At 41.1% G+C, this 22,624-nt stretch overlaps 1 protein-coding gene across 1 annotated transcript in view; it reads right to left on the reverse strand.

Moving 5' to 3' along the window:
* Positions 1 to 674: 674 nt before the first annotated feature.
* LOC109409462 (E3 ubiquitin-protein ligase znrf2) overlaps positions 675 to 22,624 on the reverse strand; it is a gene marked incomplete at its 5' end in the record, with an annotated part of 61,210 nt that continues 39,260 nt past the window's right edge. Inside the window, 3 exon segments of the mRNA XM_062845137.1 lie at positions 675 to 2,203; positions 3,439 to 3,544; positions 3,691 to 3,786. Coding sequence (XP_062701121.1) covers positions 2,146 to 2,203; positions 3,439 to 3,544; positions 3,691 to 3,786 — 260 coding nt within the window.

Consider the following 22,624-nt stretch of genomic DNA (forward strand, 5'->3'; position numbering starts at 1 on the left):
CAATACAGAGAAAACTTTTGGAAGAAATCTCGGAAAATACTTCTGCAGAAAAATTGCGAAACTCTGCTCAAGAAATCCTTGGAGGAACTCTAGTAGAAATCCCAGAAAAAGCGTCTGTAGAAATTCTGAAAGAAATCTCGGCAAGAACCTCTGGAGAAATCCCGAAGGGAATACCGGAAGGATTTATGGAAAATCATTCAAGAAGACTCCTGAGAGAAATTCCGTGACAAAATGTGATAAATATTCTGAGCAAAACTTCTGTAGAGATCCCGGGATAAATCCTCGAAGAAATACCACGATTTTCCTTTTTTTTTTGGGTAAAAGCAGAAAGAACTCTGGAAAAAAAAACCCTCAAGGGATCTAGGACCAATACCGGGTAATCCTTTGACTGAAATTCTGGAGAGAAATTTTGCAGGATCCCCGTGAAAAACTACGGAAATCGGTGGGGCTTTAAGAATCATTGAAGATTCGCAAGGAGGAACCCCGGGAAGATTGTTCTATTGTTCAAATCTTGGAAGAATGCCGGTAAGAACTTTACGGGGGCTATAGATACCTATTTTAGGTAGTATCTATAATTTTTATTCATACGACGAGATACCTGATTCTTGCTGTGACACAAATGAATGAATGTGGATGTGTGGAACATAAAAATGGCGAAATAAAATAAAACGGTGTAAATTTTAATTATTGAGAAAATTGCTCTGTTTATTGTTTTGCTTCGTACACATGTATAACATACTGCTGCCATTTTATTTTACTGGTTTTAACTTTAGTTATTGTTACTTGTTTTCCTGTCTGTTTCTGTGTGTATGCCTGTGTGTATGTGTGGGTTTGTGTGTGAGTGTGGTGTGTTTAAGACTGTAGCCGTAGATTGTTAACAGTATGTTTTCTCATCGAGTTTTCTTCCTTTTTTTTAGTCTGTTTCAAATTTTTGTAAATCATAATAAGATCACTACATAATTTCACTTACAGATATCTGCTTTTTATGATCTCTTCCTCTTCTTTCTGCGGTTACTCATATATCTGTCATTTTTTTTGTTCTGTTTTCTTTGTTTTGGGATCACTATTTTAATCAGTTAGATTTTTTTTTTGTTTTTGTTTAGATCTATTTTTAACGTCGTCTCTTGTTTCCGTTTTGCTTAACTTTTAATATTTACAAAGCGATGTGTCTCGCGAGCAACACTACAACATCCTTCCACATTTTATTATGTATAGTATATATATGATTCGTTTTTTCATGCTCTCACACTAACGTCAGCTAACAATCGACAGTCAAGAGCGCGGTAGGAGAATAGAAAATTAAAACCATTTGTAGTTCGATTTGTGACACGTTCAAATAGTATTTTACTCGGATAGAATTGGTTAAAAATATAATTTGCCTAAATAGACGCTACAGGTTCGTTTTGATATTTTAGCTATTTTAGTTCGATCGTGCGCATTTTGTATTATTTTCCGGGTTGATTTTTGGTAGATTCTAATGTTTGCTTAACACGCAGAAATAAAAACAAATCAGTTATCCAAAACGTGTGAGCTTAGTCTCTAGTTTCCACCTACTTATCGATTTATTGCAGTAAAAAAGCTTGCCCAGTAAACGTTGTCCCTTTCGTGGCCACCTTTGCACCTAGGTGGCTTCCATGTAGCAGGTATTAAGATTTTATTGCGTGTCTGTTGCGCCTTCGCTTGCGTACTTCCGGTATATTTAAATCAGGTAAAAAATAACGTTCACACTATAAAATAAGCGAAATCGTCCGTCCGTCCTGGTACAATCATCTCTCCGGTGGCCCCGATGCTAGCTGACGATTCCACTTTCCCGAGGGTCTCGATTTGCCCAGCAAATCGAAACCCCCTCGCGCGCACACCTTCCTCGCGACGTCCATCATCACCGTCGTCATCACTCCACACCGCTGCTCGATCTCTCTTGCAGTGTGTATCAATTGTTTAATTACTACTACAACTATTACTACTAAACCACTAGTGTAGACTCGTCCCATCCCGTCGTCCCGTGCGTGAGCCCAGCGTTGCCACGTCCCGGCTTCGGATGACCCGTTCCCCATCTGTCGGCCGACCTCTCCGTCCTCCGTTACTAACTAGTACAAAAAACCAGGAAACAGGAAACCGAACGTGACGCGTCCCGAATTAGCTTCACTAGTCACCCGGATGTTCCGGACAGCTGCGATTCACCTCGAACCATTTGTCGATACATCTACAATGGAAGACGAAGACGGAAGTCAATAACTGGGCATAAGCCATTAGGCTGTTCCAAAAGTTTACTTTGTCAGGGAATGTAAGGGGTTGTTCCTATTATGGTGCCTTAGGATGATGAAAACATTCGGAAGAAACTTCTGCAGAAATTCCCGAGGGAATCCCTGGAGGAAATCCCAGGAGAAACATTCCCGAGGGAATCCCTGGAGGAATTCCCGAGGGAATCGCTGGAGAAAAATTCCCGAGGGAATCCCTGGAGGAATTCCCGAGGGAATCCCTGGAGGAATTCCCGAGGGAATCGCTGGAGAAAAATTACCGAGGGATACCCGAGGAAATCCCTGGAGGAATTCCCGAGGGAATCCCTGGAGGAATTCCCGTGGAAATCCCAGGAGAAAAATTCCCGAGGGAATCCCTGGAGGAATTCCCGAGGGAATCGCTGGAGAAAAATTCCCGAGGAAATCCCTGGAGGAATTTCCGAGGGAATCCCTGGAGGAATTCCCGAGGGAATCCCTGGAGGAACTCCCGAGGGAATCCCTGGAGGAATTCCCGAGGGAATCCCTGGAGGAATTCCTAAAGGAATCCCTGGAGGAATTCCTGAGGGAATTTTTGGAGGAATTCCCGAGGGAATCCCTGGAGGAATTCCCGAGGGAATCCCAGGAGGAATTCCCGAGGGAATCCCTGGAGGAATTCCCCAGGGGAATCCCTGGAGGAATTCCCGAGGGAATCCCTGGAGGAATTCCCGAGGGAATCCCTGGAGGAATTCCCGAGGGAATCCCTGGAGGAATTCCCGAGGGAATCCCTGAAGAAATTCCCAAGGGAATCCCTGGAGGAATTCACAAGAGAATTCCTGGAAGAATTTCCAAGGGAATCCCTGGAAGAATTCTCAAGGGAATCCCTGGAAGAATTCCCAAGGGAATCCCTGGAGGAACTCCCGAAGGAACCCGTGGAGGAATTCCCGAAGGAATCCGTGGAGGATTTCCCGGAGGAATCCGTGGAAGAATTCCCGAAGGAATTCGTGGAGGAATTCCCGAAGGAATCCTTGTAGGAATTTCCGAAGGAATCCTTGAAAAAATCCGCCAGGGAATGCCTGTAAGAACTCCCGAGAAAATCCCTGCAGGAATTCACAAAATAATCCTTTGAAGAACTCCAGGAGCTACTAACACATGGAGGAATTCCCAGGAAACCTTTCCGACAAAGTGAAATTCTGGAACACCCTACCACCCAAGCATTACTCACCCTTTATGATAGATGCATAAGCATGGTAATCTAGCAATGATATCACCGGGACATAAATCTTCTAAGCATATAACACATTCACCCTTGGCATCCGTTAAGCAATCCTCTGCGGGGAAGAGTGAAAGAGAGAAAAAAACAGAGAGAGAGATAGAAAAGTTAGAGTCGGTCATCATTTTGCGGTCGGGCCAGCTAGTCTCCTGGCGGCCAACCGGCAGCCGGCGTGGCGGTAGCAACCAACCAATAACAACTTACCATTGTAAGACAAACGAGGTTTCGTTAGGCACATTACTAAATGACACTCTATGTCATCGGGCATGACAAACTTGCTGCACACTGGACATTTGATGCCTGTGGAAAAGGATAGAGAGAGAGAAAGGGAACAGAATGTAAAATTATGCTGGACGAAATTGAGTTGTAACTAACTATTGGTATCATTGGAGTATGAGTTCCCATCTGACTACTGCCGTGTGCAGCATAGTTGTCCCATGTTCTATGGGAATCCCTATTAACATGGGACAACTATGCCGAACACGGCAGACTAGGCCAGGAATGTAAAAGAAGGATCAAGAACAAAGAATCTTGTTCAAGTCAAAATGAAGTGATATACAGGGTGCGGCAGGAAAAAATGCGAAAAGTTCAAGGCACTATTACACGCTAAATATGGGATATATATGACTATTTTTCCATGACAGTGTATCAGTCAATGTCTATATTCTAGCACTGCAAAATAAAAATAAACATATTTGATGTTTAACATGTGATAATGTAAGCCTGATAAGCGGGTATCAAAAAACTGCGCGCCCAATGGTCATTAAACAAAATTACTATAACAGTAATAAAATTTGCTTAAATTCGATGAACAACCAGACCAAACTGATCCAGAGCCATGTAGTTTCACATACTAGATGAAATAAGTACATATATTTGATGATATTGTAGAGCAAATTAAAAATTTTTTATTGCGCATTTCCCACCCCACTGGACCCCTTTCGCAGTTAGTATAAGTGCGGGATCGTGAATAAAACTGCGATTTTGCATCGAATCGTGTCGGTGTCTTCTGCGCACTTATGCATTACAAAGTGCTGAATAAGTGCGCAGAAGACACCGAAACGATTCGATGCAAAATCGCAGTTTTATTCACGATCCCGCACTTATACTAACTGCGAAAGGGGTCCAGTTGGGTGGGAACTGCGCAATACCAGATACGAAATTTAGCGACCTGTGTACTTTTCTGCGGTTTGAAAATTTTGATTGTCTTCAGCTTCAGGCGCCGCCCTGTAAAGGTTAGTGACCAAAATGGACACGGACAGAAATCTGTGCAGTTTGAAATAACAAACTCGTTTGTCGATTTTCAAACCAGAGAAATAGTAATATCAAAACGCATTTTTGATGTTTTCAAACCTCAATTTGGATTTGAAACAAACCGACAAGTTTGTTGTTTTTACTTACAAAGGATTACTATGGAAAAACAAACAAATCGTATATTTTACACCCGTTTGTGGATTGTACGACATTTCCCCGAAAACCAGTTCCCCGAATGAAGTTTCCCCGAATGTACCATTTCCCCGAATGTACCGTTTCCCCGAATGTACCATTTCCCCGAATGTTATGTACCGTTTCCCCCAATGTACCGTTTCCCCGAACAGATTTTTGCATATGCCATTTAACATTGAGCCAATGCACAACTAGGGGCATCCGGTCTTTAGGACGAAATACGCTTAGCCAAAGTACGTCAGACCGAAGTACGTTAAGCCGAATGGGCTGCGAAGCTGAAGTTCATAGGGTAGAATTGGTCAATAGGCCGTCTTCTTAATTTTCTTCATAAACGATGTTAAAATTTGTTTTCGAAGGCCTAGAAAATGTTTGAGTCCCTTGAGTGTATTACATTCCTTGAATCTAGGGAATTCTATGGATACTGAGATATACTTCCATGATTTTACAATATTATTTTTTCTTTTTCCCTTTTCTCACATAGATGATTTCTTGGTGTTGATGTTATACTGTTACTGAAGTACTGATGATCAACCCAAGTAACATGTTGATAGACAATTAGTCTTTCAGAGGTTTCGAAAACCACCATAAACCTTCCTATCTATTATTTTGGTTTTATTATGGTTCTAAGAACCTCTTCTAGTGTATTTGACTAAACAATGTTACTGACAGATTACCCTTCTTTGAGAAGTCGGCTAATCTTTTGAGTATTGGTTATATATGACCAAACTGGGTTTTTTCTTGGCTTTCAACTCAATCGTAATGATGCTCGTCCGGCGTAATGATACTTTCGGCCGAATGATTGCAGCCTAACGTACTTTGGCCTGACATACTTCTGCCTAAAGATCCAGCAGCGTCTTTTTGGCTAGATTGATAACCTTCCATTTAATAAAATTTTCCTTCTTTCAAACATAGGCTGTTCTTTCAAGTTGAACTGCTCAATCAATCATCGGTAATTTGACTACTGCTATATTTATTTTTTTGTGATTGACTGTTCTAGTAGGTATCTTTAGGTGTTATAGTAGAAATCTTCATCAAAGATTCTCCCTTCTTTCATCATATACTGTTCTTTCAAAATATTGCCGGCGGTCTAACGACTAGTATGTTCTGTAGAAATGTCAATTCCAAATGCTACTTCGGTCATGATTAATCCATTGATTTACAAAAAACTGAAGAGTGTTTAGCTCCAAATCTGTTATTATGCGTTTAACCCTTTGGAGCCGGAGGGGTCATATATGACCCCGGCGATGAAACCGAGCATAACAAACGTATTCGACACCAGCGAGGTTGCGTCGACAGCGGCGAAACAAATCGGCTCCAAAGGGTTAAAGGGCGTTTTCATCGATTGAAAATTCAAAAATAAATAGAAAGAACAGCCTATGAATAAAAGAAGGGAAAACTATGATGAGCGTGTTCTTAGTTGAGTGCGATGTCATTTTTAATCAGTACAACAGAAAAGAACGACCCATATTTTAAAATAAAAAAAAGCAAACCTCTTTGTAGCACCATGAAGAACATTATAACTCGAAGAATTCATGGTAAGAGGGAATGCACAATATCATTGAGATGTGAAAGTTTCCATGATTTTGATATTAATTAAGAAAAAGATTAGAAACCAGTGCTAAAAATAGTATTATAAATATTTCGGGGAAATGGTACATTCGGGGAAACGGTTCGTTCGGGGAATCGTTTTTCGGGGAAATAACTTTCGGGGAAACTTCATTCGGGGAACTGGTTTTCGGGGAAATGTCGTACAATCCCGTTTGTGTGGTTTGAATTTACTAAAATTTGGGTTGTTTCGATTTCGTTGTTGAAAACGCTGAACAATCTGAATCTTTAGTTTGATTCAACCGACCGGGTAGTTGTTTCAAACTATCGCTTTGTTGGAAGCAAAAACAACAAACAAATTAGTTTGTTACTAATCAACCTTTTGTTGTATCTACGGCATGGAATCCTACCGCTACGTGCTGGCTCTGATCGAGGCTCTGATAATGTTTCAATCAAACCCTTCAAGGATAGTCGACTAGTGAAACAAAAAAGAGCAGAACTATTCATATCATGTTCGGGTAAGTAATATCTTTCATCATTGGCAGAGGAAATATATTAAAAAATGGCTTGTTTTTATTTCCAGACGCTCAGTAGCTGAGGGAACGTAGCAGGTCAACAAAAAAATTACTGCTGTCGAACCCATGAACGCCATCTTGGTTATCTTCGCTGAAGCAAAAAAGCCGTTCTTACATTCAAAGGAGAAGAATTGATCGACACGAACACGCTGGAATTCAATGAGGGAAAAACAATATCTGCTCTTTATCTAGGTTAATTCATCCGTCTGCCGACTCCCTTTAAGAACAATATTTCGAAAAATCCAGCTATGAGGATACCTCATTCCGGATTTCGGATCCATATACCGGACGTTTCATCTGGAGTTTGTAATAATGGTAAAACTGTTTTTTTTTAAATGAGGACAAATAAATTAGACGTTCAACCAACAATATTATATAAGGATATTTATTATTTACATATAAAAGTATTTAAAAATAAATCTAATGGCAAAGCAAGGAATTTCAACCGAATAGTAGTATTTTCAACAATCTGGTCCGTTTATTTCAAACCGTGGTATTTAGTTTGAAATAAACTAACATTTGTCAATAACAAACCAACAATATTAGTTGAACCAACTAAGCAACTAATCATTTGTTTTCGAAGTTGTCAAAATCAAACAACTAACTGGTTGGTAAATTTAACCACTGAAGCTCCGGAAAAACAAACCCAAATTTTAATTAGTTTCAACTGCCACGGTTAGTAAAATCAAACCGATATTCCGTTTGTGCCAAATTCAACATGAAATTCCGGTTAAATCAAACCGAAATTTGTTTGTGTTTACTAATGTTTTTTCTCCGTGTATTCTTGATTAAGTTAGCCTTCGCAAGAACGCTTTAAAACATTATTAGGAGTGTAAGGCTTGTTAGTCAATTGTTAAACGGTTAGTATTGATTTTTTTATTTTCATTTGTTTTATCATTAGCATTAGCGTTAAGGACAGAATTGTTAGAATCTTAAAATGGACATAACAATGGCCGACTTTGGCACCTACTCACGATTTTGAAAGCACAAATCTCTTCGTAAACAAAACCAGCTTCGTATTTTAAGCTTATTAGAAGTGAGCAAGAACAGAATAATAAAATGCACTATAGTTTGGAGCTTGCTTCTTGAGATTTGTGCGTCTGAAGTTCTAATGCACTGTTGAAGCGGGATTTCAAGACGTTTGCCCTTAAGCGGATCGCACAAACTCGTAGGTCGTCGACCGCTGTTATGAGGGTTGCCGTCTTCCCGTCCGAACCAAAGCACAAAGATTTGGGACATATCTCTGACTCTTAGACAAGACTGACGCAATCCATCAATGGTCGAGAACTGTCCTGGCCACGTCCTTGTGACTGCTGAGGGATGGGAAAGGATGGTTAGTTGGACACCTAAGAAAGATGTAGACAGCTTTGAGATCTTTCACGCCTATGTGTCACTGGAATTTGGGTGTTAAACTCCAAAGAATGCGTTTAATCAACGTTCAGGTACACCATTGTAAGACCACTTTGAATCATTTATCTGCCCAATTCAGTGCTCGGATGGCCTACCAGTGCGTTACGATGAAAGACGACTAGGACTAGCATCTATGTAGAACAATAAGAACAATCAAAAGTGATTGGCCGACCAGGCTATTAATCGAGAAGAAAATCAATATTAAGCGCGGGATTTTTAAGTTTCATGTGAGTTTCAGAAGGGTTTCAAGAGGCTTTTCAGAAATTTCAGGAGGGTATTGAATGGACGCCCCTGGAACCCCGTGAAACACCTCAGCAACTCTCTGAGAGCCTCTAAAACATCCATGGAAGCTCTTGAAACCTCCCGGTACCCATTGAAACCGCTTGAAACACCCTGTGGCGCCCCTGAAATCAACTGAAATCTGCTGAAACGCTCCTGCAACTCCTTGAAGCCCTGGAAGTTTTCTAAAATGGCTTAAAACTCTTTGGAACGTCCTTAACCCTTCTGAAACTCATTGAAATCCCTTGGAACGCTCTGGAACCCCCTGAAATCTCTTCGGAAACCTCTGGAACGCCAATGATATCCCCTTGAAACCCCCTGAGACCATCTGAGAAACCCTTGAAACTGGAACTCCCCAGAAACCGAAAAATTGACAGTCATGCAAACGGTTCAAGAATTGGATTATGGGTGCATAATGAAAATGTAATGAAAAAAAATAATAGTAATAAAATCCCAATGAGAAGGTAATTTTAACAGAGATGCATTTTAAACGCTCATGTTCTGTGGGCGTGCCGAAAACGTTCACTAATTGCTCTTACGTGCGTGTTCACATTTTTTATCGCAATCTAGGCAACTAGATTGTTCATGGAACGGAGTTCAAAATTGACAGCTCAGATCGTTAGCCAAATGTAAATAAGGTTCTTGATGTTTGACGACGCCGCGCTTCTACCTGGATCCTAGTCATTCCCTTTCCCAATGGTTCTATGAACGCCTAATCGACTCGTCATGTCCCTTCAAAACCTTATTTTTTGGTATTTTATGAACCACCGATTTTTAACATCGATGTCAACAACTACGATATAAAGAAATGATAGAATATTGTTTAAATTTTTAGGCAGGGTATGAGTATCCTTCTTGATCCTATGGCCACATATTCATCCTGTTCTAAAATTGTGGTTCTTGGGAGGGGGCCCAGTAGGACCATAGCCTTGATGACTAAAAGTTTGCATGGAAATACAGACCGAAAAAAACTTACATGTGTATGTGTAAAGACAATTTGAACCATTCAAGAATGTTTGAAATCTTTCAAATGAAGTTCTCATCTTCTTCCGAGATAAAATGTTTTGGACAATAAACCACATTTTCTAGATCGAAAGTTTTGGCACAACTTGTAAAGAGATAGCTGAAGAAATTTCTAGAGACAACCCTAATAACACGTAAGGCATAAGAAAGTTCGAGGTGGAATTTCCAGCGTAGATTGTCGAGAGATTTTTCAAAGGGTTCATTCAAATATTATGTAACGTAAAATCTGACAATTTCAGACCCCCTCCCTCCCCCACGTTACAACTTTTGTATGAGACATTTTGAAATTTTGTATGAAGCGTAACGCAGCGCTAGACCCCCTCCCTCCTCCCTTTGCGTTACGTTATATTTGAACGAACCCAAATTAATTTCAAACGGCACACACATACCTAGAGGAAAATATTAAAAAAGACTCAACACAATTCCTGTTAAAGCTATTGTTATTTCTGGGAACAAATATGGAAATTTCTCTGGCTGGAAAAGGTCGGAAAAGTGATCAGAAATTTTCAATTTGTAGCTTTTTTTAAGATTGTTTGAAACCATCTTTGAACAGATCCTCCAAATGAACTTGTAGAAGTTTTTTTTCCAAAAAATATTTTATGAAACACATTAGATGCTTTTAAGCCTCCAGGAATTTCTTCATCTGACTTCGATAGTTCAATCTGGATACCTTGATAAAATACAACCTTCAGCTGTTGATTTAACAAGAAATTAGTATTTTCTTATATCATGGTATTGCTGCATTACTACCGGTACAGGCTGCAACGATAGGTTATGCTCAGAAATGTTGAAGGAATTTCTTTAAAAATTTCACTACAAATGTCTCTTTTTCTAGGTTTTCTAGTAAAACTGTCAACACTGCACAAATTGGAAAGTAGTTGAAAAGAAGACGATGATTTTTTGGTTTTTATTTATGTGTATTTTAACAATTTGCTATTTCTACAATTAGTAGAATTACAAGGCGATGAAGTGAGCAGTTTAGAAGTACAATCCCTTCGCAAACAATGTAAATAGAAAATAGTTTGTTAATAATTAAATACATGTTTCAGCATTGAAGCTGTATAACCGAAATGCTGCTGTCAATAGGTATTAATCCATGCAAGAGTGATGATCCCAACATTCCCCATTGATAATCGTTTTGAATATTACCATGAGCTCCACTACACATTACGCCTAGACTTTAGAAGAATTTGTCTCAAGGAATTCCTGATGTTTTGTGGCTTCTCAGTCTTGACAAAATCAAAATGCCGATATTTCATTTTGCCCGACGTTTTGGTCCATTTGGGCTCTTCTTCAGGGACTCTGGAAATGTTTATTTGTTGGTTTAAATTTCCATAATTTCTTCAGAAATAACTTTACGCCAAGAAATCTTCCAGATACAACATAACATAACTGCAGAGCTCCGTTAGTAATTCTCTTCCATTTTTTACTTCCAAAAAATTCTGCTAATGATTCTGAATGGACATTCAGTGAATCATTTTATCAAGGCTTATGTGATCGACTACTCCCCCTAATTCTATTGGAAATGCGTCAAGTTATTGCTCAAATAATAAAAATGTCAATACTTTATTCTTAGGGGAATTCTATCAAAAAAGAACTGACCCAAGGAAGTCTGTCAGAAATAGCTAAGGTACACCGGGGCAAGTTTAAACGGGTGGGGCAAGATGAAACGCGAAGTTTTGAAATAGATTTCAATACAATTTGGACATTTATCCTTTGCTAAAAGATTGTTTGGATTAAAAACTATGTGTTATGGCAATCAAATTGTTTATCACCATTACAAAACATCATGTTTACCCTCTGTTTCATCTTGCCCCACCCGTTTCAACTTGCCCGCCCCGGTGTACCTTACAAGGATTTAAGATATCCCCCAGAAAGCTTTGCAGAAGTTTCATCTGCAAATATTTCACATGTTTCGTAAAAAAATCTTAAAATCCACATTTTCATACTTTACCGAAAAAGTCAGTAACCTATTTTTCGTTAAAAGATATTAAATTTTCTAGAAAAAATGTCCACTTGACCTGCCAGATAGTTTAGAATCGAATGTAAAAATTGAAACATTGATAAAAAAGAATTGGAGTGAGAAGAAATGTTTTTAATGAAACATACTTCGTTCTTTTTCAAATTTCGGGAAATTCCGGGAATTTCGGAAAAATATGTTGGGTTTCGGGATTTTTCAGATCCCTGCATTTCCTAGGATGTTGTCTTGGGAAATCCTGGGATAGATCATTTAGATGGAACCTTTGGCCCAAGTTGAACAATAAATTCCGTTTCAAGGTCGTAAGAACGATTACCAAACAACCAACCCTATTCTCATAGATTTCCCTAGACCTTTTTCCAAAATTCTGTAATGAGTAATCTTTGTAGAAGTTACATCGGAAGCCTCTCTAGAAATTTTCTCTTTGTGTTCTGTTGTTGCTGTACTAGTTTCGCAAACGATTTTTCAAGATACTTTTGGAATAGACTTCTGAAATTTCACACAATAGTAACTTCTTACGAATATTCCAGGGTGTTCGTGGAACAAATAGTAAAGTGTTTTCCCGAGAAATCTTTTCTATGGATGTAGCAGTTTTCTTCATTAGAATACGAGTAAAAAATCACAAGATTTAGCAAAATATTTAGTAAATTAGCTCCAATATCGTCTCTGAATACTATTTTAAGAAATTCTTTTGAAGAATCTATTACAAAATTTTCTGAGGTTTATTTTATTTGCCGTTCTGATAGGCCAGACCACCCTGGATACTGCTAATGGTTAGGCGGATGAGCTACTGTTGGGATATGCTAGGGAAAGGCATCAAAATCTAATTTGTTTTGCAGATAGTCCCTTTTCAAATGTGACGCGAATAATTGCACGATTCCCACAGCTGCTCTTCAGGCATTTATCGACAGAACAACTAGAATTGGGCTTAAACTCGATTGGCCGTCCGTAGTTGCCACACTTTTTTTGTCAGATCAGTTTACTTACACAAGGAACCAATCAGATGAATGCTTGATACTAACAGTCATCTTGAGTGTGTGAAAGTTGGTTATCTTCTATTTTAGGCAAGAATGGGGCCTGCTACGTCAAGGCGTGGAGGGGGAAGAAAATGATGATTGTACTCGCTTTCGCAAGGCAGATGAGTCATCTGCGTCTGCACAAGGTCGAGCCGGGATTCAGAGTGTTCTAGGGAAATGGCTGTGTCTCAGGGAGTTCACATTGGCGCGTGGATGCCTGGCGTAAAGTGATATCACAGACAAACAGACGTCTTACTCCACCCACTTCTCATCGTTTCCTTTTTTAACGGAATATTCAAATATTCTTTAGTTCGCTATCTATCGCTCATGGCGCTCAAATTGTTTTTGCTCCTATTTGACGTTTGCTCACTACCGCCATCTACTCTGTAGGTTTGGGACGTACAGCATATTTAGCGTTAGGCGATTATATTTTTGAGACGATGGTTTTAATGGCACTTTGTTCCAAGTGATACGTCTGTTTGTCTGTGGTGCTATATTGTGTGTTGATTACTCTGAAGATGATGCGGCACATATCGCTGGTTGCAAAGCTTGTAGGCGTTGTATGGATGATTGCTACTTTGTTGTGAAGTTGGTGGGAAAGCAAACGGCTTTTTCAACGCGTTTATGGTTGTTGCGATTTCTATGATACGATATACATGAGTTGAATATTGTCGGGTGTGCTGAATATGATTCACCGCGCGGCCTTTGTAATGTTCCAAACGCGCATTTGCACGAAATTCCACGCGGCAAATCATCTTGCAAAGGAACAGCCGCACTTGGGGAAACGCCGCAATGTTATCTCCCATAAGAATAGAGTAAAAGGAGAGCAAAAAACGCGGCTGTTCCTTTCCTCAGGGATTTGCCGCGTGTACTTTTGGGCAAATGCGCTAATAGCTAGAGAAGAGGAAGCAGGTAGACAAAAAGTTACAAAGGTGCGGGCCAAGATTGGACCTAGGACCTTCTTTAGGGGCATCTGGGGTAATATGCACCGTCGAGGCAAAACGCACCCCATTGATTTTTCAGGAATTATCGATTTTGGGGCTTTGAAACCTTGTCAGTCAAATAGAACGTCCCTTTAAATGAGCACCTGGAAAATTTTACGTATCTGCGTTACGTAATTAGTGAGAAAAAATAATAAAATCAAAAAGCAGGTTTCTGATGTAATTTTCCCGATCGTTTATCGAACGGTTTGATGGTGAAAACCGACCAAATCTCTTAAGCTGTTGTGTTTATTTAGCTGATTGAGGGCAATACTAAGCGTAGGAAGAATTACTTAAACAGTAATGTACGTGGATTATATATTTTAAACAATTTTTTTTTTACTCTTGATTGGGGCAATATGCACTCCATGTGTCGGGGCAAAACGCACCTATAGAAAACAAGCAGTAATAATATCTATGAGTACTGTGTCAGTAATCGCAAATGAAATTGAGCTATTAATCGTCTTAAAACCTTAGAAAACATGCATTTTCTTTTAGAAGGAAAATATTTATAAACTCGACAGTGCATCTTGCCCCAATGTTGTGGTGCATTTTACCCCGAGCATGGGTGCATACTGCCCCGCATAATCATACGAAGCCGTAATGTTGGTCTTTACAAAAAAAACGTTATTTTCAAAAGCTGAACTATATGAGGCTGAAATTTTGTTCGATATTGCTTAGAATGATAGTATTTGCAAAGAATGCATGCATTAAAACAATAAATTATTGCCCTTTTATATGCATTTGGACGCATCTTCCTTAACTGGTGCGTATTACCCCAGAATCCCCTATACGAATCAGAAAATGCATCTAATAGACAACCCGTTACCCACCTTTACAAAATAAACTCCATACATTCACAGACAAACAGACGTAACTCTTAGAGGAAATTCATCAGAAACTTTTGCCCGGTGTCATTTTCATGAGCACACTGCCACCTGTTGGTAGAACCGCGCGCAGCACTGTCGGCCATGATGGATTTCGATTTGACGTTTTGCTAACACGCACACTACTACACAAATTGCCTGTAATTTTCGTTTGCATCATTCAGCAACGTGTACACTGGAAAACGTCAAAGTGATCGAACACTAGCGCCTTTGGTGGAACGATCGCGCAAATCAAATGAAATTTGAATTGATCGTTAAATGCATGTTCCAAGCTGTTTTCAAGAGTGTTACGTCTGTTTGTCTGTGATACATTCATTTCAAATTTCTCCACAAATTCGAACCGAATTTCTCATTTGCATTCTTAGGTCACCGTCTCCGGATGTTAAAGAACCATTGTAACTTGCAGCTAATCGATTCTGATTCAGTAAAATTTAGGAGGCCATGGCCACTATTAACCACCAGATTTACTACTGACCGCCACATCACCAACCGGAGTTCCGAACTCTCCTGGGCTTTTTGCTCCACGAGTAACAAGTACCGACATAGGTAACTAATCCATTTCTCCACGTAACCACACCTTGGAAAGCAACCAGGGGAAAATGTAAATAAATCCTGATGCCTACCGCACAAAAATGCGGTTGACACGTAGGTACCTTTCCTCAGGAGCAGCAACAATGCTGTCGTCGACGTGGCAACATGGAAGTCCCATAAAAAACGACAATTAGATTGCGTCCGGACGGAAGTTGCCACTGGTTGGAAACCCCGATGTTCGCCTCTCCACCATACACGGTGGTGTCTACGCACATTCCCACTGAGGGCGGTTTGGCTGGACGGATGGGAAGGTGCATGAGCGGCCGGACTCCGCCGGATCTCATATACATAATTGTTCACATTAAAATGGAATAATGGAGGGAACAGGAAGGGAAGAACGCGAATGGGACTCGAAAGGGGATCGCTCGTGCCGATGTAACAGCCGGCGACGACAGCTTCTGCAGAAGGTTCTCTTTCATCTTCGGAGGGACATGGACGGTGGATTGCCTCAAAGGCTTGCACGAGCTCACTTTGTAGCGACTGCTGGCTCGGTTGGAGCGCCAAATCTGAGCCAAATCGTATCGACGCAATAAAAGAAAGAATTCAATTCTGTGAACATTTTCTGATCCGCGAAGTTACGCGTTTATCATTCGTAAGGAAAGGGTGTTCAGGAGACGTGTGCGTGTGTTCGTGGCTACCCAGGAGAAGCACGAGGAACCTCACGCCACTACCTACTATGGCAATGCCAATAGATGGCCTTGAATTACATATGATGGATATAACCAACCACCCTATCGATTGACCTCCTTCGGTGACCGATTGTACTCTCTGCTACTATACCTGCTTCTTATTTAGTTCCGACGATTCGAAAAACGCGTTAAGGAGCTTGCCAACAAGAATGGGAGATTTGATTCTGCCTAAAGTTGATTGACTAGTGCTGCATGCGCAGGGCCTGGTCCTCATACCTCTACATGCCACCAGGATGATGATGATGGAAGGAAACACTGTATGAACGTGAACGTGAGTAAGTGAAGGTCTGTTTTACGCAGCTGGGCAACGAACGCATTATCATTGGGGTATTTTTGCTACAGAACTGCAGATAACGGAAAATCACTGGCAGTTATCGGAACAGTAGTCGGACATCTGTAGCTGACTATGTTGAAATAGAGGCTTGCCAGCTGAGTTTGACTTATGTTTTCTTGCAGATATATATTTACATCATCGTTCCAGAACGTTGAACTCATCAGGTATAAATGCGGAGTCTTACTGTTATCTGTTTAGTTCATAACAGAGAAAGAACGACAGAATTACGAATTTTGCATGGTGTTTTAGCTTGACCATAATTGACCGCCGGTAGATAGTACTCCAGTATCGCCACCGCAAGACCAGCTACACTCACACAAAGAACCAATGAGATACACAGCTGCTTGGGACAAACACGCATCTTCAGTGCTTGAGAGTTGCTGATTTTCTATATTTAGGTCCGAATGGCGTCTGCTACGTCAAGTTACAGATCAATGTGGCGAAACAGAATGAATGGTTGATTGATTGATTTGTCTTTATTAGAGAGACTTTCAGCCCTTGGCTGGCTCGTCTCTACAGAATGAATGGGGCACGTTCGGTGTAGTACTAGATTTGTAGTAATGAGCTGAATTTTAGTATGGTGAGAAGGTCAATTCTCCGTTTCTGCAATGAAATGGTACAAAAAGCGTGGGTATTATGATTCCTTGCCTAATTTGATGCTGTTTGAGCAAAACTTTGGATAACTATGTTGTTTATGTTGCAAGAAATGGAGAAAACAACAACACTTTTGCCCAAAGTTTTGCTCAAACAGCATCAAATTAGGCAAGGAATCATAATACTCACGCTTTTTGTACCATTTCACTGCAGAAACGGAGAATTGACCTTCTCACCATACTAAAATTCAGCTCATTACTACAAATCTAGTACTTCACCGATCTGTCCTATTGATGATTGGAATCGCTTGCCCACGGCAGACCGTTACTGTACCTGCACAAGTTGCATGCGAATGTCGGAGTGATTGGGAAATGTTTTTGGCAGAGGGTTCACGTTTGGTGCGTGAATTCCAAGCGTAAGGTGATAGGGTAAGTGTACCAATTATGGCTATAGTACCAATTATTCGCCATAGTTGATTTTCACTCTTTAACGATGTAAATCAACAAGAAAAAAATTGTGAACAACAGATTACGTTCACAAAAGATGGTTGCGCTCATTTAATCTCGACGTTTTGCTCAAATTATGGTAGAAATAAATCATTTTCCTTAAAATTTCGGCTTCCTTGCACCCTATTTCGCCATAGTGTACCAGTTATGGCTAATCCCATAAGGAATGCATACGAACAGTGCGAAAAGGAACCGAAGTTAAAAAATGTATCCATAACTGGTACAGGGTTCCTATCATTGGCACACTAAAAGTAGTATTGGCTCTGTTTCTATATTTTTCCCGTAAAGTAAGGAAGCTAAGCTATCTTTTAACATATTGATGACATTCGTTGGTTTTCTCGTTGTTTTTGTACAAATAGTTTTCCTTAGGTAGTGTCATAATTGGTACAACCACCCTATATTGTGTATTGATTACTCTGAAGATGATGCGGCACAGTTCACTGGTCACATAATTTGTAGGCGTTACATGATAGATTGACACCGTGCTTTGGAAGTGGAAAGAAAGGGAAACGACTTCTTCAACCTGTTTCTGGTGCTAGCAATGACTAATCATATGCATAGGGTGCCTGTACCAGTTATCGCACTATCTAAGGAAAACTATTTCTACAAAAATAAGAAGAAGACCGACTAATGTTGTCGATATGCCAAATGATAGATTTGTTTTCATACTTTATAGTAAAAATATAAAAACGGAGCCAAATCCACTTTTAGTATTTATTACGACGTGTAACAATGACAGGAACCCTGTACCAGTTATGGACACATTTTGTAATTTCGGTTCTACTTCGCACTATTTACATGCATTCCTTATGGAATTAGCCATAACTGATACACTATGGCGAAATAGGGTGCAAGGAAGCCAACATTTTAAGGAACATGATTTATTTCTATCATGATTTGAGAAATTTGTGAAGTTTAAATGTGTGCAATCAACTTTTGAAAACGTGAGCTGTTGTATTTTTTCTTGTTGATTTGCTTCGTTAAGATTGAAGGATTCGTCATTGACAATATCGTCATCATTGAAACTCAAAAACAGTTTTCTCGTTAAAAACTTAAATGTTTGCATCAAAAATGTATTCACTGTACTTCATTCTCCATCCGCAACACAGTGAATACATTTTCACCGTGGAAATTTTAGATTTGAACGAGAAAACTGCTTTCGAATTTTCGATGATGACGACTATGTCAATAACGAATCATTCAACCTTAAAGGTTGAAAATCAACTATGGCGAATTTGAGGTACTATAGCCATAACTGATACACTGAGCCTATATGAGTTTGTATGTGTAGAGAAAAGGAAGAACATAAGGAAGAATTAGATAGAACAATACAAAGCAAAAATTAGAAGTCAGGGATTGAACCTGAGGCCTGTGCCATAAATCTAAGACCTCCGGTAATATATCCCCAACCTGGCAACAATTATTATCGGCTTTGGTTCAACCCGGATCTGCTTTACTCTTCTAATAAATTCTCACAAAATTTACTGGGATTTCGCTCATGACTACTACTCTTTGATCTACCTGCAGTGAGGCTTACAGCATACCATTTGCTTACAGCTTTTACCATTTGCGAAAGGGTAGAATAGATGATTTTTGCCGCAACAATATGCATATACGGAGATTATGTTATGGTAGAACATTATGGAGGTATAGCTGCAGCTGCAAATGTCCTGTACACCACTTTTTCTTCACTCGATTCCGCGTTTCATTTCTTTATACATATGATATATTTCAGTTGAAATTGCACAAAGCTCTTTGATTGGGTTGTGGCTCTGGCTGTTAGATAGAAATGATTTGTAACAGCTGTAACATAGACCTCCAGGTTATCCAAAACATCCAGAAGTTTTGAACTTTTTAGTATAGAAGTTTTAAACCTAGATTCATTCGCCTCTTCTGAGAGATATGTGGATAGATATATGGTTTAAGCTTGTAGCGGGTCGACGTAACGGATTGGAAACTTGGTACGTGGAACTGACGACCTCTCAACTTCATTGGGAGCACCCGCATACTCGCTGATCTACTGAACGACCGCGGGTTCGGCATCGTAGCACTGCAGGAGGTGTGTTGGATCCTGGTGCGAACGGTTAGAGGAAATTATACCATCTACCAGAGCTGCGACAACACACGCGAGCTGAGAACAGCTTTCATCGTGATGGGTGATACGCAGAAGCGCGTGATCGGTTGGTGACCGATCGACGAAATACTATGCAGGTTGAGGATCAAGGGCCGATTCTTCAACTTCAGCATAATACACGTGCACAGCCCACACTCCGGAAGCACTAATGATGACAAGGACGCATTCTACGCGTAGCTCGAACGCGAGTTCGATCGATGCTCATGCCACGACGTCAAGATCATCATAGGACATTTAAACGCTCAGGTAGGCCAGGAGGAGGAATCCTGACCGATGATTGGAAATTTCAGCGCCCACCAGCAGACGAACGAAAACGGCCTACGACTCATTGATTTCGCCGCCTCCAAAAATATGGCCTTACGTAGCACCCTTTTCGAACACAGCCTCCCTTATCGTTACACTTAGAGGTCACAACAGCAGACGGAATCGCAAATCGACCACGTTCTGATTGACGGACGGCACTTCTCCGACATTATCGACGTCCGGACCTATCTAGGCGCCATCATCGACTCCGACCACTACCTAGTGATGGTCGAACTGCGCCCAAAACTTTCCGTCATCAACAATGTACAGTACCGGCGACCGCCACGGTTAAACCTAGAGCGACTAAAACAACCGGTTGTCGCCTCAGCATACGCGCGGAATCTCGAGGCTGCGTTCCCAGACAAGGACGAGCTCGATGAGGCCCCTCTAGAGGGTTGCTGGAATACAGTGAAAGCAGCCATCAACGACGCACCCGAGAGCACCATCGAGTACGTGGAACGGAAACGACGGAACGAATGGAACGATTTTGGAGGAGAAGAACGCAGCGCGGGCGGTAATGCTGCAGCAAGAGACCCGACAGAACGTGGAACGTTACAAACAGAACCGGAAACAGCAGACCCGCCTCTTTCGGGAGAAAAAGCGCCGCCTGTGCCGTTCTCAAGAAACACGGAAGTTCTATCAGAAGCTCAACGCATCCCGCAACGGCTTCGTGCCGCGAGCCGAAATATGCAGGGATAAAGACGGAGGCCTCTTGACGGACGGACGTGAGGTGATCGAAAGGTGGCAGCACTCGACAATGGACCAGATCTTTACCGTACGGCAAATCCTCCAGAAATGCCGTGAATACCAGGTCCCAACGCATCACCTGTTCATCGACTTCAAAGCGGCATACGACAGTATCGACCGCGCAGAGCTATGGAGAATCATGGACGAAAACGGCTTTTCTGGGAAGCTGACTAGACTGATTAAAGCAACGATGGACGGTGTGCAAAACTGCGTAAAGGTTTCGGGTGAACTATCCAGTTCATTCGAATCTCGCCGGGGACTGCGACAAGGTGATGGACTCTCATGCCTACTCTTCAACATCGCTCTGGAGCGTGTGATGCGACGAGCCGGGCTCAACAGCCGGGGAACGATTTTCACAAAATCCGGTCAATTTGTGTGCTTTGCGGACGACATGGACATTATCGCTAAAACATTTAGAACGGTGGCAGAGCTGTACACCCGCCTGAAACGCGAAGCAGCAAAGGTCGGACTGGTGGTGAATGCGTCAAAAACAGTATATGCTGGTACGGTAGGCGGAACCCAACACGACCGGATCCGTCTAAGTAGTAATGTCACGATAGACGAGAATACCTTCGAGGTGGTGGAGGAATTCGTCTAGCTCGTATCCTTGCTGACGACTGACAACAATGTGAGTCGCTAAATTCAATGACACATTATCTGTGAAAATCGGGCCTATTACAGGCTCCAGAAGAAGCTGCGGTCTAACAAGATTCACCCCCGTTCCAAATGCACCATGTACAAAACGCTTATAAGACCAGTGGTGGTCCTCTACGGACACGAGACATTAGTCATGCTCCAGGTGGACCTGCAAGAACTCGGAGTTTTCGAACGACGCGTGCTAAGGACGATTCTACGGCGGTGCGAAAAAGAACAATGGGTGGCGGCAAAGGATAAAACTCGAACCCGCTGCTCTCTATAGCGAACCTAGCATCCACAAGGTGGCCAAAGCCGGATAGATACCTTGGACAGGGCATGTTTCATTCAAGAATGCCGGGCAACAACCCTGTCCCCTCAAAGCAAAGATAAACTATAAACGGCACATAAAAAGAACATTGATATTTTTTGTTGCTCTAAAATCAATTATTTATGGAAATTGATTTATTTATGTACTTTTTGATTTATGTATGGAACTTTTGTTATTTGGTGCTTATTTGACTGTCCTCAATGAAATGCAATTTGTGAGCTTACTTTTATATGGCACATTTACGCAGAAACGAGCCACGGCTGCCAGCTCATCCCTATATCCATCGAACGCCTTCTAGGCATAGCACGAATGTAACATTCAAGCTCCCTTCCGGTTTCGTTCACCTACATACATGCGTACTTTTCGTATGTAGTAATTTAGTCTTACCCAAATACAAGGAGGTGCTTTTAAAATGTTTACTTTCCTCGTGCACGTGGGATTATAGAAAGGCTGTAAGATCAAATCAAATAGACGGAACATCTGCAGGAAGGTCTCTGAATTGACCATGGTTGCAAATTAGTTTTCTTCATCCTCATGGCATTACGTCCCAACTGGAACAAAGCCTGCACATGAGCTTAGTGTTCTGTGAGCACTAATGCTGTACAGACGATTGTTTGACACACTGTAGTACTACAGTGTCATTCCGGAGGTAAAAGAAGCACCACATCACTGCTAAGTGATTTATCGACAGTTAGTACTTCACCAACCAACACACCCACATCACGCCACTCTCCAATCTTCAAAAGAAACAAAGCCACACCGGAAAAACGGGAAGGAAAAGGTTTTGATTGCAGCACAGCAATCTACGAAAGTGATGATGGCGCGCAGACACAGCTACATATAGTCCCGTCCGTACCGTGTTGTCCGTTCGAGACTCTAGACACGGGGATGAGTTCTAGTAACAATAACATTTGGTGGCGCATCAGACAAAACCCACGGCGTCATAACAAACAAAAGGCTTTGCCTGTCGCGGTACGACGTGTACGACCGTTGCGTTGTCATCGTAGAGTGGAGTGTCTCACGTGCAGGTAAATCCTCAACCGGTACCTAAGGAGATTGCCTGTCGCTGGAAGATGTTCGGTGATTCCTGGTACTATTTAGTACTGACTGTTTGAATCAAGTGGAGGTGTTTTACGC

The sequence above is a fragment of the Aedes albopictus genome, chromosome 1, assembly GCF_035046485.1.
Source record: "Aedes albopictus strain Foshan chromosome 1, AalbF5, whole genome shotgun sequence".
NCBI classification, from domain to species: Eukaryota; Metazoa; Arthropoda; class Insecta; order Diptera; family Culicidae; genus Aedes; species Aedes albopictus.